At 41.5% G+C, this 22,078-nt stretch overlaps 1 protein-coding gene and 1 long non-coding RNA gene across 3 annotated transcripts in view; one reads left to right on the forward strand and one right to left on the reverse strand.

Annotated features, from left to right (window-relative positions):
* The window catches only part of TMEM167A (transmembrane protein 167A), a 126,806-nt gene extending 119,525 nt beyond the window's left edge, over window positions 1–7,281 (forward strand). For both annotated transcript variants that reach the window (XM_029573893.1, XM_029573886.1), the window contains exon 4: window positions 6,467–7,281. In XM_029573893.1, coding sequence (XP_029429753.1) covers window positions 6,467–6,537 — 71 coding nt within the window. In that variant the 3' untranslated portion in view covers window positions 6,538–7,281. The remainder of the gene's footprint in view (window positions 1–6,466) is intronic.
* A 2,059-nt stretch (window positions 7,282–9,340) lies between these two features.
* The window catches only part of LOC115074440, a 61,168-nt gene continuing 48,430 nt past the window's right edge, over window positions 9,341–22,078 (reverse strand). The window contains exons 2-3 of the long non-coding RNA XR_003852242.1: window positions 19,631–19,819; window positions 9,341–9,719 (exon numbers count right to left, since the gene is read on the reverse strand). This is a non-coding gene — a long non-coding RNA (uncharacterized LOC115074440). The remainder of the gene's footprint in view (window positions 9,720–19,630; window positions 19,820–22,078) is intronic.

Here is a 22,078-nt window from a genome sequence, read left to right on the forward strand (position 1 = left end):
TTGACCATCACACGCTGTCTTCTATCCAACAACCAATTTGTAATCCACACCACCATCTTGTCACTCAGTCCTAAACTTCTCATTTTGTTTACGAGTCTTCTGTGCAGGACTGTATCAAAAGCTTTACTAAAGTCCAAGTAGATCACGTCTAGCGCTTTTCCCTGATCCAGTTCCTTAGTCATCCAATCAAAAAAGTCGATCAGATTCGTCTGACACGGCCTTCTCTTGGTGAATCCATGCTGTCTCAGATCAAGCAACCCTCCGGATTGCAGCTAGTTTGCTATCCTTTCTTTCAACAACGTCTCCATTAGTTTGCCTACCACTGAGGTGAGGCTAACCAGCCTGTAATTCCCAGCCTCCTCCCTACTCCCACTCTTGTGTAGTGATACCACCATTGCACTTTTCCGATCTCTAGGCATCACTCCAGTATCTAGTGATCTATTGGAACAGGACGCATAGAGGACCTGTCAGCACAACCCCGAGTACTTTCAGTATCCTAGGGTGAATCTGGTCCAGCCCCATGGCTTTGTCTACTTTTATTTTACCTAGCTCTTCCCATACATTCTCTTCTGTGAAAGGCATATATTTTATTTCACCCCATCTAATTCTATTGAAATGGAATCAGAAGACATTTTCAGGAAAAAGTTAATAAAAATTAGTCCAGCTTTGGAATCTTTTCTCGTACGTTAAAAAAAAAAATACTACAATGAGTTCAACACTTGTCTGTTGAAAAGCAGTATTGGCAGTCCCAATCTACTGCACAGTCTTCTCAACACACTATACATGCTTGTACCCCCTTCCCTCCTTCAAGCACCTGCCCATTCATACCTCTTTCTTGCTCATTCTCACATGAATATATTATCACAACCTACCCTGTTCATGTGCACTTACACCCATCATTCACACACACTCAAACCATGAACTTAGGATAAATCACATATGTCAATCAAAAAGAAGGCCTTCCAGACAAACAAAAAAAACAGCTGGTGCAATGCAGGAAAACAGGTAGCGCATACTACATCCCCAATTGGGTTCATATCTTAATATCCAGAATAAACCCCAAGGAATCAATGCATGCATCCATTGTTGGCATATGGAGTCTGCAGGACTGCTGTCTTTTTGGAGAAACTGCTGCATGTACTGGGTAGTCAAGGAAAAAGAGAAGGTAGTAAGAAACTTGGATATAAGGCAGCTGCAGTTCCACAAAGAAGCATGAATGAATGCACAAATGAGAGAATATGCCTTGTAACCAAGGAAGATAAAGATGAGCAACATGACTGTATTCTGACAACACAAATAGTGTGTGCCTGTCTATTGTACACAAGAGCATTGTGCCCAAAGAACTAAAATAAAACAAAGGCACAGTATATACACAATACAAGCACAACAGAGGGTGAAAGAAAGAGGGAGCATGCGTCTGGAAAAGTTGGACCAAATGACACACGCTGACTAGACAGAAAGTCACAAGTTCTATACCAGCATGCCAGACACTACATGAAAAAACACACACACATATCAGACAATGATAAAAGCACAGCTGGTCCTCCAAACCCACGTGTCTCTGTCGCTGTCAAACTCCATTTCTTCCTCCTGCTATCCATTAGACAGGGTGGTCCACTTTGAACCCTGGAACAGAAGCAGCCTGAAAACATTTTGGTGGTTTAAAATTTCTTGTTTACTGCTTCCCTGTTCTATCCGGGCTGCCCAAAGTAATGTACAGAACATGCATAAAAATATTTTAACAAAAATCCACTTCCTGGATGTCTCAGCCACTTTGGATTCAGTGAATCACAGCATGCTTGTATGATTGTATTTGTTTGGGCTGGGAGATAAGGTTTAAGCCTGCTTTACATTCTACTTTACAAATCGTCAACAGCAGGTGACAGAAGATCAAACATCTTCTTGGCAGCCCTTACAGGCTGGAGTTCCTCAGGGTTTGTCATTGTCACCTGTGTTGTTTAATATTTTTCTACATTCTGTCTGTGCTGTCATTTCTGCACGTACACTGGAATTTAAGATCTATGCAAATGACATTCAGTTGCTATGTTCAGTATGAGAGAACTTAGCCTTTGCAGTTCAGACTTTGTCACTCTGTTTTCATGATATTAAGTATTGGTTTAAGAAAAATAAACTGATGCTGAATGTTGCTAAAACAGAAATATTATGAATGAGACAAGTCCATGCTGCTGATAGGACTAATAATCTAGAAATTGATGGTTCCTTTGTCCACCATTATGTGTGACTTGGGAGTTCTTATTGATTCCCATTTTTCTTGAAAACCTCAATTAGTATAGGTACAGCATCTGATGCATATTTTACCAATGGAAGATTTTCATGAAGTATCAGGCTTATATTAACTTTGATTGATTACTGTTAACTCTATACACTATGCTTCCTAAATGTCATTTAAAGGTTCTTCAAATGATGCAGAATTGCGTGGCACATTTGATTAATTGTTCCCTCAAGTACCATATAACCCCAATACTGCGTCAATTGCATTAGTTACCAGTAACCCAGATAATTAAAGGTTCATCTTTTGATTTTAAGGGTGAGGCCCCACAGTGTTTGAGAGACTTGTTCTCATTCTGTGTGCCAAGTCACCCTTTGCGCTCCTTGAACAAACTCCTGCTGACTGTGCCTTCATTTAGGGAGATACGTTTGCAGGGGATGCACCGATGGAAATTTTCCATTGTGGGGCTAATTTTCTGGAACACTATTCCGGTTGAACTATACAGTATATATGATTTTTAAGTGCTTTTTCAAAATGTTAAAAGATCTATTTCAGCAAGCCTTTGGCTAGTTTTAATTTTTTAAGTTACTGTAGCTTTATTGTGATTAAGTGTGTTTTGTTTGTTATGATTGTTGGTTATAAATTTGGTCTCAAGTACTGGCATAGACAGAACACAAAAGTATTTTAAATAAATAAAACAAATAAAATACAAATAATAAAAGCAAATAAATAAAACATAATGCAAGCATACATGGCAAATCACAAAATGCAATATCCAGAGAGGCATGTGCCTGTTTTATTGACCACCAGGTCGTTTAAATTAAAATTTCACTCCCTTGACTCCCTTTTAGATATAAAGCAGGAACTTATTAACATTTTAGTGCTAGGTGATTTTAATCTTCATATTGATGTTGTCCCTCAATTTCCTGCCTGTGAAGGTTTTCTTTCATCCATGCATTCCCTAGGCTAAGAACAGAAGGTTTGTGATCCCACACATATTAAGAGTCATATTTTGGATCATATCTTTTTAAGTGACAGGATCACTGGTCCCAATTTTTCTGGGGTCCGCTGTGATGCATCTCCTATTATTGATCATTGTTTACTAAGATTTTCAATTTCTATATCACATTTTTATTGTACAGAGAATGTTAGCTCACCATTTTTATTTATTTATTTATTTATTTGTAGGTTTTTATATACCGACAACCATTTGCACATCGTGTCGGTTTACAGATAACTAAAATCTTTTTGGCAGCGTCAATATATAGAACATTTTGGCAGTGCCATTACATAGAACAGTAAACGATGCATACAAGAGAAAAAACATGAACAAATGGAAACTGGGTAACTATTTACAGGGAAGCCCATTAGATATAGACAAATTACGTGATCTCTGGATTCCCGAAGTGCTTGTTCATGGTTGCCACTGCTGCTATAATGGATCAGATATGCTCCATTGAACCTAACCTAGGAAGGAGACTGTAAGGAGGATCCCAAAAAAGAAACAAAGAAGGATTACCAATTTGGTCTTCCCCATGATAAGTAACAGCTCTTCTACTATCTCCTTGTGCTTAATGTTTACTCTGCAACTACTAAATGTTCAGGCCACATCAAAAATAAATCCCTCTAATTAATGACTCATTTGCATTTTTGAAACATAGCTGAATGACAAAGATAATGTGCTCTTAAACCAAATTTCACATCCTAAATATGAAGTTTTTCATTATCGTAGACCCAAACGAAAGGTGGGGGCTTATTAATTAAAAAAAAAAAGCCTTAAGCTAATACCTTACAAAGTTGAGATTAACCTTCCCTATGAGGTAGCAATTCTAAAATCACCACAACTAAACATAGATCTGGTCTATTGTTTTCCTGGAATACTACAAAAAGATTACTTGCTACTGATGGAAACACCTTAGCGAGTAATTCAATCACCAGAATCTACCTTAATTGTAGGAGGCTTTAACCTGCATGTAGATAAAACACCTAGAACACTAGCCTGTGAAATGTTTTTAGACAGAATGGAAGTTTTGGAATGGTCCCAGTTTGTTTCGAAAGCTACGCATAAAGCAGATACATTTTAGACCTAATATTCGCCAATACCAGGAACTGTCTAATCAGTACTTCCCGTATGGTATTACCTTGGTCCAGTCACCAGTTAATAAAAGCGGAAATAACCTTCCTCAAACCAAACCATAAAAGTTTAGATAATAACCAAATTTTCGCCTTCAGGAAAAAGATAGAGACAGAGGTACTTGCAGAAATACTGGAAAACAAGCTCCCTGAAGCAAGCCAATGCCACTTTGGCATTTGAATCCTGGGATCAGATTGAAGTCTTGTCCATCAAGCTAGGACGATAGAACATGCCCCTTTTTCTTACTGCAGGTGTTACTCATGTGTTGTTATAGCATTTTGATGAATCTAGGGGCAAGTTTGTACCTGAGGCAGTGGAAGGTGAAATGACTTGCCCAAGGTCATAAAGAGCAGCCGTGGGATTTGAACCTTGGCTGCCCTGGTTAGCAGTCCACTGCTCTAACCACTAGGTGGCTACTCCACTTCTTGCCCTTAGATCATACTAACATTAAGGCAGCCTAAGCATATTCAGTGTGATTTCCTTCCTTTTCCTATTTGGCACTAATGTCACCAGAACAACTTTGTATACCTAAAAGGGAATAGCAAGGCCACATACATTAGGAAATGAAGTAGCTAATGCATTCTGCAGCTCAGAGTAGTATTGTGGTTCTCTGAAAATAAGAATGCTTAAAGCTGCTAGCTGTAGAGAAAAGTTTATATTAAATGTTATAAAATAATAGAAATCTTAGATATTAAATAATAAGCTACCTTATGGAGAGGCAGGATGCCATACAAGGCACCAGCATAAACTCCCTCTTAAATGATTTTACTGATAGCAAGACTATAGGATTTCCCCACTTGTTTCTTCTACCCCTAAGCTAGATTACATATTTGCCACAATTTCTATGATTGGCTTTCTTTTATAAACAAATAATGTGATTGGCTAAATGGTAATTTAATTCTCATCTCGCATGTAAATGTTTTCTTGGAATTTGCCAGCATTAGCAACCTTGGTTTTTTTTTCTAAGAATACTTTATATAATGTTAGATGGAATGTCAATTGGCCTCTTCCTTGTTCTAGTTCTAGATATGCTTTTATAATCTTAGATGGCATGTAAACTGATCTTGCCTTTGTGTTTAGATGGAATGTCAACTAACCTCATATCAGTTCAAAATGTTCTACAAGCTTGTAGCCCAGCATCTTTAGCTTATAGCGTCTGCCTGTCTCTATAAACCACTTCAAGGTTGTAACAGAAATGTCAAGTTACAATGTTATACTTATTAGCAATTATAAAGGCTGCTTATGAAAAATCAAAAACTTAGGAAAATAGGAATAATGACTTCTTGTGTGACAAGTCAAAAAGTGTTTCACTGAGACTAAGGGCCTATGAGCACCCACATCAGTAGGGTGGGCTTGAAATGCTTCCTTAAGGCTCAGATGTACTACAGGGTTTTCCCATTGCCACTTTGAATGATGTTATTTGGAAATTGAATAAAAAAATTAATTAAATTTTGTGTTTTATAGGAAAAATACTAAGTATATCTGACTCTAATTGCTGATTTTTCACCCTGTTCACCTTGTTTGGCCTCCCGTGCAGCTTTTTTCCCAGCTTTGAGTAGCAAGGGCTTATTTGGGGGGGGGTTAGAGTTTTTTGACATAGCAGTTTCCTCCTATTCCTTTGTGCTTCCAGATCAGTCAGAACTAGGGCTGAAATTCAGTGCCATAATCCTTCATTCACAACAGGCTGGAGTTTTTTCCAACTCACTCCACCCAGACTTGACAGTCTCTTACAGAGGGCCATGCACCATGACTTTTCATAAACATTTTAATCGTAGGCCCTAAGTTTAGTCACTAGGTATCATTATTATGACTAGGACTCCTTCCCCCTCGGAGAATATGACAGCTCTCTCACCACCATCTTCAGCCCCAACCAGCCCGGGGAGCAGATACCTGGTACAGTCATCAAATCAGGTCCTCCGTAAGGCAGTGTACAGCACTGCCACTGATCCACTTCACCAGTCCATAACATTCATTAGCCTGCCCAAATAATTATTTGCCTTAACCACCTTTCCAATGTCAAAATGTGATTGTACTATTTAAACTCCTTTTATAGAAGATCATGGAAATATATTCTTTAATCTATTTTTCTTTCTTTCATATAGGTGAACGGAAGAGTCCATATGTAGCTGCTTGCTGTATAGTGATGGCTTTCAGCATTCTCTTTCTACAGTAGCATTTGGAACCTGTCAAGATACATTGTCATCTTTGCTTAAAGACATTTTTCAATCGTACAAACTGAAATGAAAAATATCTTGGTCTCTTTTTTTTCTGTGTATTAGATAATGCAGTCCAACCAGAATTATTTCTATTTTGTGAGCATTTGTAGACCAAAGATATATTATATGACAAACGAAAAAGCAGCCATTTTATACTGGAAAACTTTACTAACATGAAATGCCTTAAAAGACAGCCTCCTGGTGCTGTGACTGGGATAGCAATGTTTGCTTAGGTAATTTTGTTGCATTGTATCTTGGATTCCAAGAGGCACATTTAGAAAATTACACATAAGACCAAAACTTTGAGTATATAAGGCATGATCTCATATTTCTCCATTAAAAAAAAGTCTAAACAAGAAAAATAGCCCTAGGCTAAAAAAAAATATATCTCTAAAAATAAAAGAATATTCCCTAATAGAAACAGAATGTTAGAAATGCAAATGTTTACACATATGTGTATTTCACTTTTTGTACATGCCTAATTTGAGGCAAATGGAGTTAACTGCATTATTTCCACTTTAATTAAACTTGAATTTCTTCTATTTAAAAATAAGTTCCTGTAACAGTGATGCATTATAAGCTGATCAACTTACATATATTCAGTAGAACTTAAGATCATGTGAGAAATTTTTGGCCTAAAAGATGTTTAACAGTGTTATTTGTGTCAAAGCATCTCTTCAATAAATATTTTCTATACTACCCCTTGGAAAAAGAATTTGAATATATTGCTAACTTTTTCATATTTTGTGAAAGTTGCAAATCCAGAAATACTACAGAGTAATAATAGTTTACATTAAACGTAAGGATGAATTGTGGAAAGATTTTGTGTTTGCTCCGTCTTCGAAATGGTGGAGGAGGAAACATGTTGCAGGTAAGACAGTGTTATAGTGACAAGTCTTCATTTTATGTTTATGAGAAGCCCTCTATAAATATAGTTTCTGAAAGCAGTTTTTGTAAGTGGTAAATGTTTACGCTGTACACACAGTTGGGTATTGTAAGGAAACTCAGATAATGGTTTTGCAATTTATATTTTTGTTCAACAGAAATAGGTGTGCAAGATGAGTTGGTTCAGACTTGCAAGTAAACAAAACTTTAATCATTTGAGCTAAACTACATATAAGATATTCATCCTTTGTACGGCTCTTTTCTGTCTATCTTAGTGGTATTGTCAATCATTCTAAATAGCAAAGAAAAGGAACCAGTAGTGCACCCAAGTTTATGCAAAAGAAAATGAGTGCAACAAAATACACTGTATAGTCCACTGTTAGTAGCAAAAGCTTAATACCTTATTTACTGTATTCAGAATTCCATCTGAAGATTAAATTTAGAATACAGCTGATGGATGACAATTGCTGCCGTATGAAAACAGGACAAAGTCCCAATACCATTACCAACTCGAGCTAAGTTTGGCTATTTCAAGGTGAGGCAAACATCCATCGGCACAAGAATAGATAAACAGCAAATGAGAAAACTGTGATGGACAAAGACAAGGCATCAGAGCTTAGAAATATAGAGAGGAAATTAGAAACTTAGGCCTGGATTTATCAAAATGCACTAAATATTGCATGTGATATGAAAAGGGGTGTGTTTTATGGTAATAGGCAGTTTATCACAATAATACCTATGCGAAGCGCTATCTTAGCGCAAATTGCGATAACTTTTTCACACTTTGCGGTAAGTGCTAGAATTGATGTATTTCCTACATAGAACCACTAGGGGGACCATGTTTAAGGAGAGAGAGCAAGCCTAGCCATAATGCCCTCGCACTAGATTGGTATTTATATCTCTATGGGAGGCCCACCTAGTCACTCGAGGTGAGGTTTAGGTATTAGTGTAGGGGTTAGGGGCCATTTTGACATTCAAAGTGAGATGTACGAACAGAACAGTGCTCTCTTGTGAAGGTTTGATGACCTTCGGAGTGAGGAAACTCACCCAAAGATGAGATTTGTGCAATGTTCTCTCAACCTAGCTTGATGGACTCTCTACCTGGGTAACATCAAGCTAGGTTGAGAGAACATTGCACAAATCTCAACTTTGGGTGAGTTTCCTCACTCCGAAGGTCATCAAATCTTCACAAGACAGCACTGTTCTGTTCGTATGTCTCACTTTGAATGTCAAAGTGGCCCCTAACCCCTCCACTAATACCTAAACCTCACCTCGAGTTACTAGGTGGGCCTCCCATAGAGAGATAAATACCTATCTAAGGTGAGGGCATTATGGCTAGTCTCCCTCTCCCTTCCCCCCGCAGTGGCATGGCTTTACACAAATGAAAAAGGTGTAGTTAAAATTTGCGTTAAAGCTTTGCGATACGGCTTCGCAAAACTGTGAACCCAGCCCACTTGGCTAAAATTCCCGCCCCAATATCCTCCCCTTTTTCTCATTTGCATTGCACCAAACATGGTGCTTTCACATGCGTTAATGGCGTTTTCGCATGCGTTAAAAGTGTTTTTTGCATGCGAAAACGCCATATAGCACTTCGATAAATGACCCCCTTAGTGACATATTCATACAAACATATATGTAATGTGAGGTCTGTAAATTGAGTCCTTCATAACATCTAAAGACAAAGAAAGTAATTATCAAACTTACTGAACAAAAATGCATCAGTAAACTCTTTTCAAAAATACTTTCAGAGCAACAAGAACAGGAAATACTAGATAGTTTAAAGTATAGAAAGGGTGCTAGTCACATGACAATATCAACCAGTCAAAGGAAATGAGGGCAGGTTCATATAGAATAAATGGATGCATAGGCATTAAAGAAAGGTAAAAAAATTTCATTTAATATTTCTATATTGCACATACCAAACTTATAAAGCAGATGAAGACTGTTCACAGCAAAATATCACATAAAATACATACATAAAATTAAATACAGGAAAGCCATTCATGTGTTAAAGAAAATATCTAAAGTTTGTGATGTAACTGGTACCACAACCTGTACAGAGGGAGCAAAGTTCAAAGACAATCTCAAATTGGATAGCTTATGATTAAATTCAAGCCATTAGGAGACCAGAGAAACAGTGGTGTGAGAATTTCGAAGGATCTCATTCTGTTGCAGGAAATTTGCCCTGTATATTCAAAGTAGAAAGAGAAATCACAGCTTGCGTCAGGTACAAAAGAGGGAGCTTGGGAGGTTCCTGTGGAAATATCAAGAGAGGAGTTTGGGAGTCAGAGAGAAGCCCTTAGAAGATTGTGAATGACTGGACTTTTATTCTGAAGGTAAGACAGGAATGTTGATGTCAGCTAACCACCCATCATCAATTATTTCAGTAAAATTCTTTCAATTTGTAACAATACACCTTGGTTTGGAAAGTGGATTTTTTTTTCCTGTATAGTGTCTGTGTCCTGATCCTGCGGGCCCCAAAGCTATTGCTTGTTCGTGCTGGAAAAGCTCAGGGGTTACAGCCAATTAGCCATTACCTTGCAGAACCAACATATACATCTACATTCTTGGAGGACAAGGGAGATTACATATAGTTGTAGACATTGAAAGAAGGGCATGCAAATATATTTCATGCATACTAAATGGGGATGTCCTGACAACCTGCCATTCTAGGGGTATTGCTGTCCTAGATAAGTCTCTGTGACCTTGCTGCAATCCCACCTTGGATATCATATTGTAGAATCAGAAACCAAGTCATAACCACACAGAAAGATGGAAAGAACTCAAACTATCAAAACTAAAATAGTGCTTTTCCTATCTCCACAATAGAAATTGACAATTTTATGAATTTTGTTATTTCACACATCTAACAAGCACAGTGTTGTTATAAAATATGAGAAATAAAATTCATGGCTGGCACATTGTTTATTCTTTCTTTCTAAAATGATCATGCAATGCAGCACAGAAAACGTTTACTATGTGGCTGAATATATGCTGAACTGACCGTTGTTGAAACCCTCTACTGCTTTGCCACTATTTATACTTAAAGTATAAACACAGCATAAGTAGATGAAGAGCGATCTTACTGAAAAGATTTTGCCAAATGGGGTCTGCACAGGTTCCTATATAAAAGAGCATAAGATGTTCCATATTGGGTTAGACAAAGGTCCAGCAAGCTCAACATTTTATCTCACAGGATACCAAAGATTAGATCCAATTCTTATTGCCCACTCCCAGGGGTACGTGGTGGCTTTTCCAAGCCTCACTAGTTAACAGTGGCTTAGAGATTTTTCTTCTAGGAACTTGTCCAAACCTCTTTTCAACCCAGCTAATGTAAATGACTTGACCAATATCCTCTAGCAACAAATTCCATAGCTTGATTGTGAATTGAGTAAAAAAGTACTTCCTCCTGTCCTTTTTTTTAAATATATATATAAATCTGCTACATGCTTATTTCATGACGTGTGTCATGGTCAGGCATGCTGGAAACTGTTTTTCCCCCAGCAGGAGCATGACAGGGCTATGCGCAGAGCAGGACACGGTGTTCTGTATGGCTAATTTTCACTCCCTTGAGTTGAGCCCACAGGTTCTGGCAGTTAGCAGGATTTCTCTGGCAGGGTACATGGCAGGCTGTGGTCAAGGCAGGCAATATTCAAGCAAATTCAGCATCCAGGCAGAGGTCAGGGCAGGTGCAGATCAAACAGTCCAAGTCAGAAACAAAGAATAGTCAGAGGGAGGCTGCCTGGGAGGTCAAGCAAAGCTGGATAGAGAGACTAGGCTGGACAGAACAGATTGCATGGAGAGGCAAGGCAAGAACAGGGTAAAACATGAGCTAAACGGTAACAGGGGTGCAAGGCATTATTCAGACGGGCTAGATGGGCGTCCAGAGGCCTGGGCAAGAAGGAGAACACAGAGACAGGATAGCCACTGGGAGGCCTAGACAAGGCACAGGGAACAGGACAAGCAAACAAAAGGCAAGGCGCACAGGAGTAAACGGCCAAAACAGGCCACACTAGGAACACAGACAAGGCAGAGATATAGAAACAGCTAAGCTACTGGGAGATCTAGACCCACTGGCAAGAAGGACCAATGGGAGACTCAAGGAAGCAGAAGGGCCACAACCAGGACAAGACCAGCACAGGATAGGAACAGAAGAACAGGGCAGGGTACACATAGCCACAGGCAAGCAGGAACCAATGGTAAGACATGGTAAATACAAGACAAGGAGGGCCACTGGGAGGCCCAGACGGGAAATATGGAAATAAACAGAGACAAGACAGGTCCAGACAAGAAGGCCTTAACAGGCCACAGGGAATCAAGGCAAGAATGCCGCAAAGGCCACACAATAACAAGAGTAAGAGCCAAGGTAATTCGATGAGGCACCGTGGAATCTAAGAGAGATTCTTTTAGAGCTGGCCTCCTGGCTAGAGCAGGGCAGGGCATGGACCACTGAGAGCCCCTGCTGGCAGGGAGGCTGCTTTGCAGCCAAAATTGTGACAGCATGTCCCCTAATCTTACTACTATTTGAAAGGTTAAATAATAATTTGCTATTTACTTATCCACCTCACTCATGATTTTATAAACTGCTATCATATCCCTTCTCAGTCATCTCCAAGCTAAAGAGCCTTCATTTGTTTAATGTTTTTTCCTAAGGAAGCCATTTCACCCCTTTATCATTTTTGTTCTCCTTCTCTTTACCTTTTATGGTTTTGCTACATCTTTTAGAGAGGGTGGTGGCCAGAATACACACATGGTGCAGTTGCACCATGAATCAGTAGAGACAGAGATATTTTCAGATGTGTTTCTACTTGCTTTTTTGACCACATACTTTTTTGACTACATATTGAGCTGAGGATTTCAACATTTGTCCACAGTAACTCAAAGATCCTATTCCTGTTTGGTTACTCCGAGTTGGGAACCCAGCATTGCATACAGATAGGATTATTGTTCCCTATGTGCATCACTTTTGCACTTGTCTGCATTATATTTAATTTACCATTTAGATGCCCAGTTCTAATGAAAGCTTCTGCTGCAGTTCTTCACTGTCTTTTTTTTTTTTTTATCTTTATGCAATTTTACAATTGTAAACAAGATAAACATCTTGAAAAGATACAGAGAAATTACAATACTTTAAAAAGAAAGAAATATACAATTTTCATGAAATAAATGTTTACATTTCTCTGTATAAAGTCCTCAAATACAGAGGGGAAGGTTAAACAACCTATAGGAAACTTTTTTTTAAACAAAAGAAATAGGCTAGGTAAACGCAGAGATCTATATATCTATCAGAAGCTTATAACTTCTACCCTGGGACTTGCTGGTATCTCAGTATTTTTCCCCACTAAAAACTGTATTTTCTTATCAACATTCCTTTGTATGAAGATCCCGATTTTTTTTCTTTTTTTGTATTTAATTCTGTTTCCTTCACCACATCGTGTGTTACCATTAAAAAAAAGTATTAAAGATGGAGGTGAATGTCTCATTTCATGACCTTAATCCACTAACTCCAAACCCATTGGAGTTAATGTTAGTCTACTTTATGTATTGTAATCATCGACAATCCACCTACCATCCAATTTACTTTATTCAAAAAAATCTAAAATCTCCCGTAGTTTCAAGTTTTATTTTAATCCAGCACCAACTGCTTCGCTCACTTTTTTTTTTCTTCTATTACCCGTCAAATACTTAACTTAGTGCTGCATCCTGCTTATTCAATGTCCTTCCAAAAAAATCGGAAACTTCTGTTGTTTTAAGTTCCTGTGACTGAAAGAAAGCTCAGAGAGCAGGCCACAACATGGGCAGCAAATGGCCCATGTACTGGAGATGGGGGAGGGGAGGCAGGAGAGCTAGCCAGATCAGGTTTTGGGGTGGGCTGAGGACTGGCAGGTAGGGGAGTGGTGGGACAATAAGCAAAAGGAGTGACAGACCTGGTTGGTTAAGCCCCTTTTGCCCTGCGTGCACGGCTGTGCTTAATGCCCCCCACCCACCTTTACGGGTCTGAATAGGGGATAGTTTAGGAATAGATGTGGCATAGTGGGGGCCAGCATTTAGACGGGCCCCTTCCCCAGTCGTTTTGGCCATAGGGCCAAGGGCAGCAGTCCAGGGAAAGGGGAGGGGCAAGATAAAGCAGGGCAAGCAGCCCACGCGGCAGTGAGATAGGAACCCCGGCACTTCAACGGTGTTCCGGGGAGAAGAAAAGGGGAGAGCCTGACCAGTGATCACCTGAGAATCTGAGACTCCTATGGTCCAGATCCCAGACTGGCAGCAACCCCTCCACGTTATTGGCTTCTACAGCTGTGTTTTAGTTTGTCAATAGCTTGTTGACCGATTGCATTGGAGCTGGTCACCTGGGGTTATTGCAATATCGACTGTATTCTAGTCGATGATAATTGTCGATGATCGACTGTATTCTAGTAGGATGATAATTGTATTAGTCTAGATTCAGTTGTTTTATGTTGTTGTTATTGCTGATGTTGCTATGCTGCAGCCATATATATTTATCCATGAATAAACGTGATTTGTGTCCATTATCTATGTAGTTTCTGGCTACTTGGGAAGTGGTTTCAAGAGGTTAAAGGGGGAGGAAGGGTGGGGATAGGAGGGCACATGTTGTGAAGAGCCTGTCTTCCTTGGAGCAAAAACCTCATTCAGGAACATACCTCTTCAACCTTTCTGACAAATAAAGTAGGGTCTTGCTTATGAATTTGATTAATTATGCTGGCAGTCATTTGGTCTTCATCCTTTTTAATGGGTGAAATATATTGTATCTGTCCTTCAAAGATGTTATGTTTAAACAATGGCCATGCCTCATGCTAACTGCTAATCTTTGCAAGTGCTCTTTTTAGTAAAGAATTGCCTCGTTTCATCATTTTTAAAATTAAAATGCAATTACAGTCATTATATTTGATATCCTTCCTGTGATTATGTCAAATTTGATTGCATTATGATCACTATTGCCATGCAGCTCTACACCAGGTATTGTTTACTACTGAGAGCTACGTCTCATCCTGTGTTCTGCTGAGTTCCTAATTAGTTCCAGAACTAGCTTCTCCATGAAGCAGTCATTTATGGCTGCTAGGAAATTGACTTCCCTTGCATGTCCTAATGAGACATTTACTCAATCGATATTGGGGCAACTGAAATCTCCCATTGTTATTGTGTTGCCAATTTTATTAGCCTATCTAATTTTTGTGAGAATTTCACAATCTGTTTCTTCATTCTGGCACAGTGGAAGATAGAATATCCCCATTGCTATTCTCTTCCCCATCGCATCACCCGTCCCGGGGGCTGGTCCGGAGGCCTCGACTACGCCCCCGGGCTGGCGTCCCGCCCCCGACATGCCTCCTGCCCTGCCCCAAAATTTGCGCTGCCCACCCGACACGCCCCCTTTGCAAAGCGCCGGGACTTACGCGCGTCCCGGGGCTTGTGCACGCCGCCGAGCCTATGCAAAATAGGCTCGGTGCGCGCAGGGGGGGTTTGGGGTAGATTTTCAGGGGGTAAGCGCGTATCTTAGGCGTGTACCCCTTTGATAATCTACCCCACAGGGTTAGATTTTCAAAGGTGCACGCGCACATGTATGCCTGATTTTATAACATGCGCGCGCATGTTATAAAATCCGGAGTTGGTGCATGCAAAGGGGTGCACCTTGCATGGGCCGAGCCCGCTCCAAGCTGTGCTGCCTTGCCCCGTTCCCTACCCCCCCACCCCACCTTCCCTTCCCTTCCTCTACCTACCTCCCCCGCCCTTCCCCCCTTCCTTTTTTGTCTTCTTTTTTTTGTTTCAAAACATACTTCAGCCCTGGGGCTGAAGTAAGTTGCGTGCGCCAGCCAACTGCCAGTGCGCAATCCCTCTGACCCTGCCCCTACCCCCGGACTGCTCCGTCCCACCGCCTTCCCGCCCCTTTAGTAAAGCCCCGGGACTTACACGTGTCCCGGGGCTTTATGCACATCGCCGGGCCTTTTGAAAATAGGCCCGGCACACGTAAGCCCTTTGAAAATCCGGCCCATAGAGCATGATTAGTGCCTTACTCCATTTTTTATCATCTGCACCATTTCCCTTTCTTTAGGGTCATAAATGTGAGGATAATTTAGTGATATCTAAAATGTACCCCGTGAGGGATCACATTGATTTTTTATTAGAGCCATATGCAAAGCTTGTGATATGTCATCGTCTATTACTGAGTTTAGTCATCCAGTATCTCATAACAAAATATGTTCTTCATTTTTTAACAAACTATCACTTTTCTGGAGTTATATATGTAGTTATATATTTCTGTTCTCTATTGTATGTCGATAAAACCTCTGAATGATTAAAACCCATATTTTTTAACATGGTCGCTGCATTTGTCAATCATAACAAGAAGCTCCATTAGTACCACTTTGACTGGATGCACAACATTTGATTTCTGACCTTAGATATTTTGTCATTGAATTGGCTCGGCCTTGAGCACAAGATGGTGATTCCTCTCTTCACTTGATCTGATGTAAGTAATGCTGCATCTGGTGAGCCTAAACCATGAGATTGAATGGTTGGTTTTCTTTTGATATTTTCTGGTATGTGTGCTACTCTTTTTTGAATATACTGTATATATGTTTTGCTTTGCACTTGCTACTTTGCTTCATTTCATTCTTGAAAGTCTCTGCCATTGATAAATTTCTTCTGCTAAGCCTTTTGATCGGCTTTTTTTTCTGGATTGCGTCTGATTGGTTGCTCCAGTTCATGTGGCTCTTTGGCATCATTTTTTTATGTGCTCTCCATGTTTAATAGGACTGCCTCTGCTCTCTTTCAGATTTGCATGCCTGATCAGTGGGACTGATGAATTTTCTCTGTAATTGTTTATCAGGTATTGTTATCTATGTGTTTATTTTCCTCTTTACTGTTGGTCATCTAGTGTCTGATTTTTGGGTTTTCAGTTTTTGGATGGTTGGCACTCCTGACACAGCCATGACAAAACACAGTTCACGTCGGGGTAGTTATTCTGATATGGATGTGAGTTGATTTAAATGACGTGTTGAGCTTCACTATTTCTAGATAGTTGCTTTATTTTTTCACATAATCCCTCATTTAGTTTGTTTATTGACAGTGTGTTTCCATCACCCCCTTTTTGCTTGCTATCTTTATATTGTGCCATACATTCCAACTCTCCAATCTTACAAGTAAATTTTAAAAGCCCTGCAGGTGTGAATAACGGGGATTAAGCGTGTGGCTGGGCCCTGCGTGTGTGAATAACGGGGATTAAGCGTGTGGCTGGGCCCTGCGTGCAACCCCCGTTACACACCAAAGTGCTGGGCCTTTGAAAAGGGACAGGCCAGGGGATGTGGTCTGGGAAGGAAGGCACAGGCCAGGGGATGTGGTCTGGGAAGGAAGGCACAGGCCAGGGGGTGTGGTCTGGAAGGAAGGCACAGGCCAGGGGATGTGGTCTGGGAAGGGAGGCACAGGCCAGGGGGTGTGGTCTGGGAAGGAAGGCACAGGCCAGGGGGTGTGGTCTGGGAAGGGCGGGGTGGGGGCGGGCTGGGACAGCACTATTCTACGCTGTCCTGGGGAAGCTCATGCCGGCAGCCAGCCGGCGCACGGAGAATATTTCTGCTCCCGAGAAGCAGTAAGTAACCAAAGAAAAAACAAAGTAGCTAGGAAGAGCTAAGGGGTCAGGGAGGAGAGGGGAAAGGGTAGGAAGGTTGGGTAAGGGTATAGGGAAGTTCCCTCCCAGTCCGCTCCTAAATTGGACTGGGAGGGAACTGGAGAAGCCCGTCGCCGCAAATTGCCTTTTAAAATTTCCCCCCTTGCGCGCAGAGGAGGCCTCCCGCCCACACATGCACACGCGGATGTAAAACTCCGCCACGCAGGTGCGCGTGGATATTGCATTTTATAACGCGCGCCAGGGACCGCATGCACATGGACGTGCATGCCTTAACCTTTTAGGTACCAAAGTTCCACAAGTGGAACATTTTTTCATATACTTTTAATTACTTGCAAATTTTTTATACCATATTTATTAGAGATGTAGTTTGTTTATCACGAATTAGGCAATTTCAATGAAATTGCCTAATTCGTCGTGGGTCGGGGGCCCCAAACCCCATAACGGATTTTCCCCGAACTTTGGGGAAAATCCATTTTTCGGGTTTGTACGGGGAGAGGAGCAAATTTTATTTTTTTAAATTAAAAACCACCCCAAGCATTACAATTAAATATAATACAACCCCCCCCCCCCCCTCCAATCATCCTGATCCCTCCCCAAGACTTACTAACATCCCTGGTGGTCCAGCGGGGTCCCGCGAGCGATTTGTCCCTCCGTGGCCAGCGTGTCTGCCTTGCTCAGAATGACACCGATAGCCTCTGAATTACTATGTCACAGGGGCTACCGGCGCCAATGGTCAGCCCCTGTCACATGGCCATCAGCACCATCTTGTGCTCCTACCATGTGACAGGGGCTGACCAATTGCGCCGGTAGCCCCTGTGACATAGTATGGGCAAAGGCTATCGGCGCCATTTTGGTTACTGGCAGCCGACGGCCCAAGGGTAGGAGATCGCTCCGGGACCCCCAGGGACTTTTGGCCAGCTTGGGGAGGCCTCCTGACCTCCCCAAGACTTGCCAAAATTCCCTGGGGGTCCAGCGGGGGTCCGGGAGCGATCTCGTCGTCAGCTGCCAGTAATTAAAATGGCGCCGATAGCCTTTGCCCATACTAAGTCACAGGGGCTACCGGCGCCATTGGTCAGCCCCTGTTACATGGTAAGAGCACAAGATGGCGCCGATGGCCATGTGACAGGGGCTGACCAATGGCGCCGTAGCCCCTGTGACATAGTAATTCAGAGGCTATCGGCGTCATTCTGAGCGAGGCAGGCACGCCGGGACAAATCGCTTGTGGGACCCTGCTGGACCACCAGGGATGTTGGTAAGTCATGGAGAGGGATCGGGGGGGGGGGGGGGTAATGTTTTATAGTAAGTTTTAATGCTTGGGGTGGGTTTTTTTTAGCTTCGTTTTCCCGCATCGTTTTTTCAGCCGGTTTTGTTTTTCTCTCTTAGTTTTTTATTCGTTTGTCAAAAAAACTAACAGAGGAAAACTGAACTTTACCCCGAAGCGTCCGACTCAAAAAATGACCCGGTAGTAAAAAACGAAGCACATCTCTGATATTTATACCATATTTGGGGCTAGTTAACTAACATGTAAAAAGGGGCATCAGGAAATAATTCCTTCAATGAGCAGGATCTAAAAGGTTAAAATTGACCCCTTATTTTTTTAGACTTCTTGCATTTGCATACAAGCAGTCGTAAACTTTGGGGTTTACGTGCGTGGCCGGGCCTTGCGCACATTTTACAACAGGCCCAGCCACACACATAAACCTCAATATGTGCACAAGTGCCAGGCCTGTCAGATGGGGCAAGCCAAGGGGGCATGGAGGGGTGGGGGCGGGCCTGAAGAGCACCTTTAGCTGCTGACCTGAGGAAGCACACGCAGGCACCAGCCAGCGCGCGGAAGTTGCTTTTGCTCTGATGGAGAGGTAAGTAAAAAAACAAAAAAAATCAGGATAGTTAGGGTTAGGTTAGGGGTTGGGGAGGAGAGGTGAAGAGGTAGGAAGGGTAGGGTTAGGGATAGGAAAGTTCTTTCCCAGCCCACTCCTTAATTTCAGCGGACTGGGAGGGAACTGGGGGAGGTCTGTTTGCGTCTCTGTGCCTAGTTTACTAAAATTTGGCCCCCCCTGCCCTCAATGTGTGCACGGATTTTAAAATCCAGTGCGCATGTGCACACAGCCATGAAATTTTATAACATGCGTGTGCTGGTGCGCGCATATGCTATAAAATCGGCACGTCCATGTGCGTGCACCGGGAATCGCCTGCACATGGACACGCGATCTATTTGATAAATGACCCTGATAGTTTGTACTTTTGGTAAGAAGTAATGTTGACCAATTTTTACTTTAACTTATCATAATTTTAAGTGAGCAAAATGATTAGAAAAGCTGTTGGAGGAAGAAAATAGACACAGACAAGCTTTTCCTCATACTACTAATGCTTTTCTTTCCATCAGATTGGCACAATAGAGAAATGTAAAGGTTCTTTATCTATTTCATACTATTTCCCATAGTTGGTATGGTTACTGGGATAATTTATGGCAATGAAAGGAAGCCTATGAAAACTGGGAAGTATGGTGTGCTTTCTATTTAGCTTACCTTAAGTTGGATTGATCGTTTATCTTCATGTTTGTGGCTTAGCAAGTGACCCTTCTCTCTTTTGGTCATCTTTGATCTTAGACTTGATCTGAAAGACCTTACTAAGTGAAAATGCTTGAGTGGATTGTGCTTGCCTTGATGTTATCTCCGATCACTCTTGTAGTTTGTCTGATATCCTGTACCTGTGTACTTAGGAAAAGAGATAAGAATTGCAAAGAATTTCTATAAAATAACTCACTTCCCCAGTATGATCAGGACTATTAATCGTACATGTTCTTGGTTTTTGCAAGGATCCAGGAAATCATCTAATGCAGAAATGGCCAATTCTTGTCTTTGAGAGCCACAAACAGGTCAGGTTTTCAGTATATTCACAATGAATATGCATGAGAGAGATTTGCATGCCCTGCCTCCATCATATGCAAATCTATCTCATGCATATTAAATGTGGTTATCCTGATAATCAGGCCTGTTTGTGGCTCTCCCCTGATCTAATGGAATTTGAAGCATTGCCAAACTCTGAATATATGGGTTTGCTGTGATCATCACTTTCTGGTGATGGATGTGGTGGGCAAATTTTCAGGGTGTTACCATGCTGCCCATGTGAATACATATAAATGTGTACATGGAAATTTTAGGATGCTGTTCTGGAAATATTTTTGTTTCTGGTATTTTAAGACAAATGTGAATTAAATAACATAAATAATGTCAGGTCCCTGTGGCTTTGTAAGTCACAATGGGTCTCTCTTCTTTCCCTTACTGTTATGTCTGTTCAGACCCATTTGGTGGTTCAAAAGAGTGATACAAAAATGCCCATCACAGTCCATCACAGCAGTTATCGAATGCATATTTGATATCCTGCAAACAGTTTCCAAGGCATCGTGTCTTCATTGATAAAACAGTAAAGCTAGAGCAAGAGGCCTATAGTAATGATTCTTTTTATAGCAAGGGTCCAAAACCTCTTGGCTCACATTAGAGTGTGATAGCCAAGCAAGATCATTTTACTCTCAGACATAGACGTATAAGGCAATACCACAACATATTTTTCTTTCCAGTTACTTCATCCTACATCCGGAATTACTGTTATTTCCCTTGTATGATGAATAGTTTGAAACCCCTGACTTGCATCTCTGTGTGTCAGCCAAGAGGATTCCAATATCCAAACATTCGTCATAGACTAGACAACCACATATACTTCATGTTTAAGATCACAGCTTCCTTTGCTTTTTTTCCATAAAACTATCTAAATAGATCCAAGTGCCCTAATTTGGAAACAGAATACGAATACAATACACCTCTTATTGAGAGGTACAGATTGGAAAATGCAATAGGTTAGACTGCTGTAGAAACTGAAAGGTAGCAGAACACCTGACCTCAGTCACACATACAGAACTCATTTTAAAAAAGATGAAAAGAAAATTGAAAATAAATTTAAGATCAATTTGACTAGGGAAGAATGTTGGGAAATTAAGAGAGGGCAATAAAATCATCATTAAACTGTCATTCAAAATTATTTCTATGTCTGGAGCCAAAAACAGTAATAATGTAGTTATTTGTGAGAGATTAAGCAAAAATGAATTCTTTATCATATCCCCTAAAAATATAATCTGAGCAGCCATGTGGAAGAACTGTAATCATAGATGCTTCATTAACATCCTACGCTTTACTCATAGGCCTGCCTTCAAACACTCAGTTATCCAAAAACATGTCTGCTATGGGACCATAGGCAATCCTTCAATCCAAATATTCATCCAGCCTGGGACACTGCCACAGTTGCACTGCTCTCATTACTTCTGAAGGAGAAATTTTGTTTTCATTTGTCAGAATGCCATGCCACTTTGTCTATATATATACAAGCCGTTAAGCCCGTTAAAACGGGCTACATCCCTCTGTCTCTCACCTCCCCCTCTTTCTCTCTCCCCTCACTCTTCACCCCCTCCCTCACCCACTCCTCCCCACCCTCCCTCTCCTATCACTCAGTCCCTCCCTCCCACTCAGTCTCACTCACTCCCTCCCCCCTCTCTCCCTCCCTCTCACTCACTCAGTCCCACTCACTCTCACTCAGTCCCCACTCCCTCCGTCCTCTCCTCAAGTCCCACTCCCTCCCTCCTCTCCCTCAGTCCCCACTCCCCCTCCTCCCTCTCTCTCCCTCCCCCCCCCTCTCTCTCCCTCAGTCCCACACCCTCCCTCAGTCCCTCCCCCTCACTCAATCCCTCCCTCCCACTCAGTCACTCCTTCCCCCCTCCCTCTCACTCACTCAGTCCCACTCACTCTCCCTCAGTCCCCTCCCTCCCTCTCTCTCCCATTCCCACTCCCTCCCTCAGTCCCCCCTCTCCCTCTCACTCAGTCCCACTCCCTCCCTCTCACTCAGCCCCTCCCCCTCACTCAATCCCTCCCTCCCACTCAGTCCCTCCCTCTCACTCAGTCACTCCCTCCCACTCTCTCTCTCCG

The sequence above is a fragment of the Rhinatrema bivittatum genome, chromosome 1, assembly GCF_901001135.1.
Source record: "Rhinatrema bivittatum chromosome 1, aRhiBiv1.1, whole genome shotgun sequence".
Taxonomy (NCBI): domain Eukaryota; kingdom Metazoa; phylum Chordata; class Amphibia; order Gymnophiona; family Rhinatrematidae; genus Rhinatrema; species Rhinatrema bivittatum.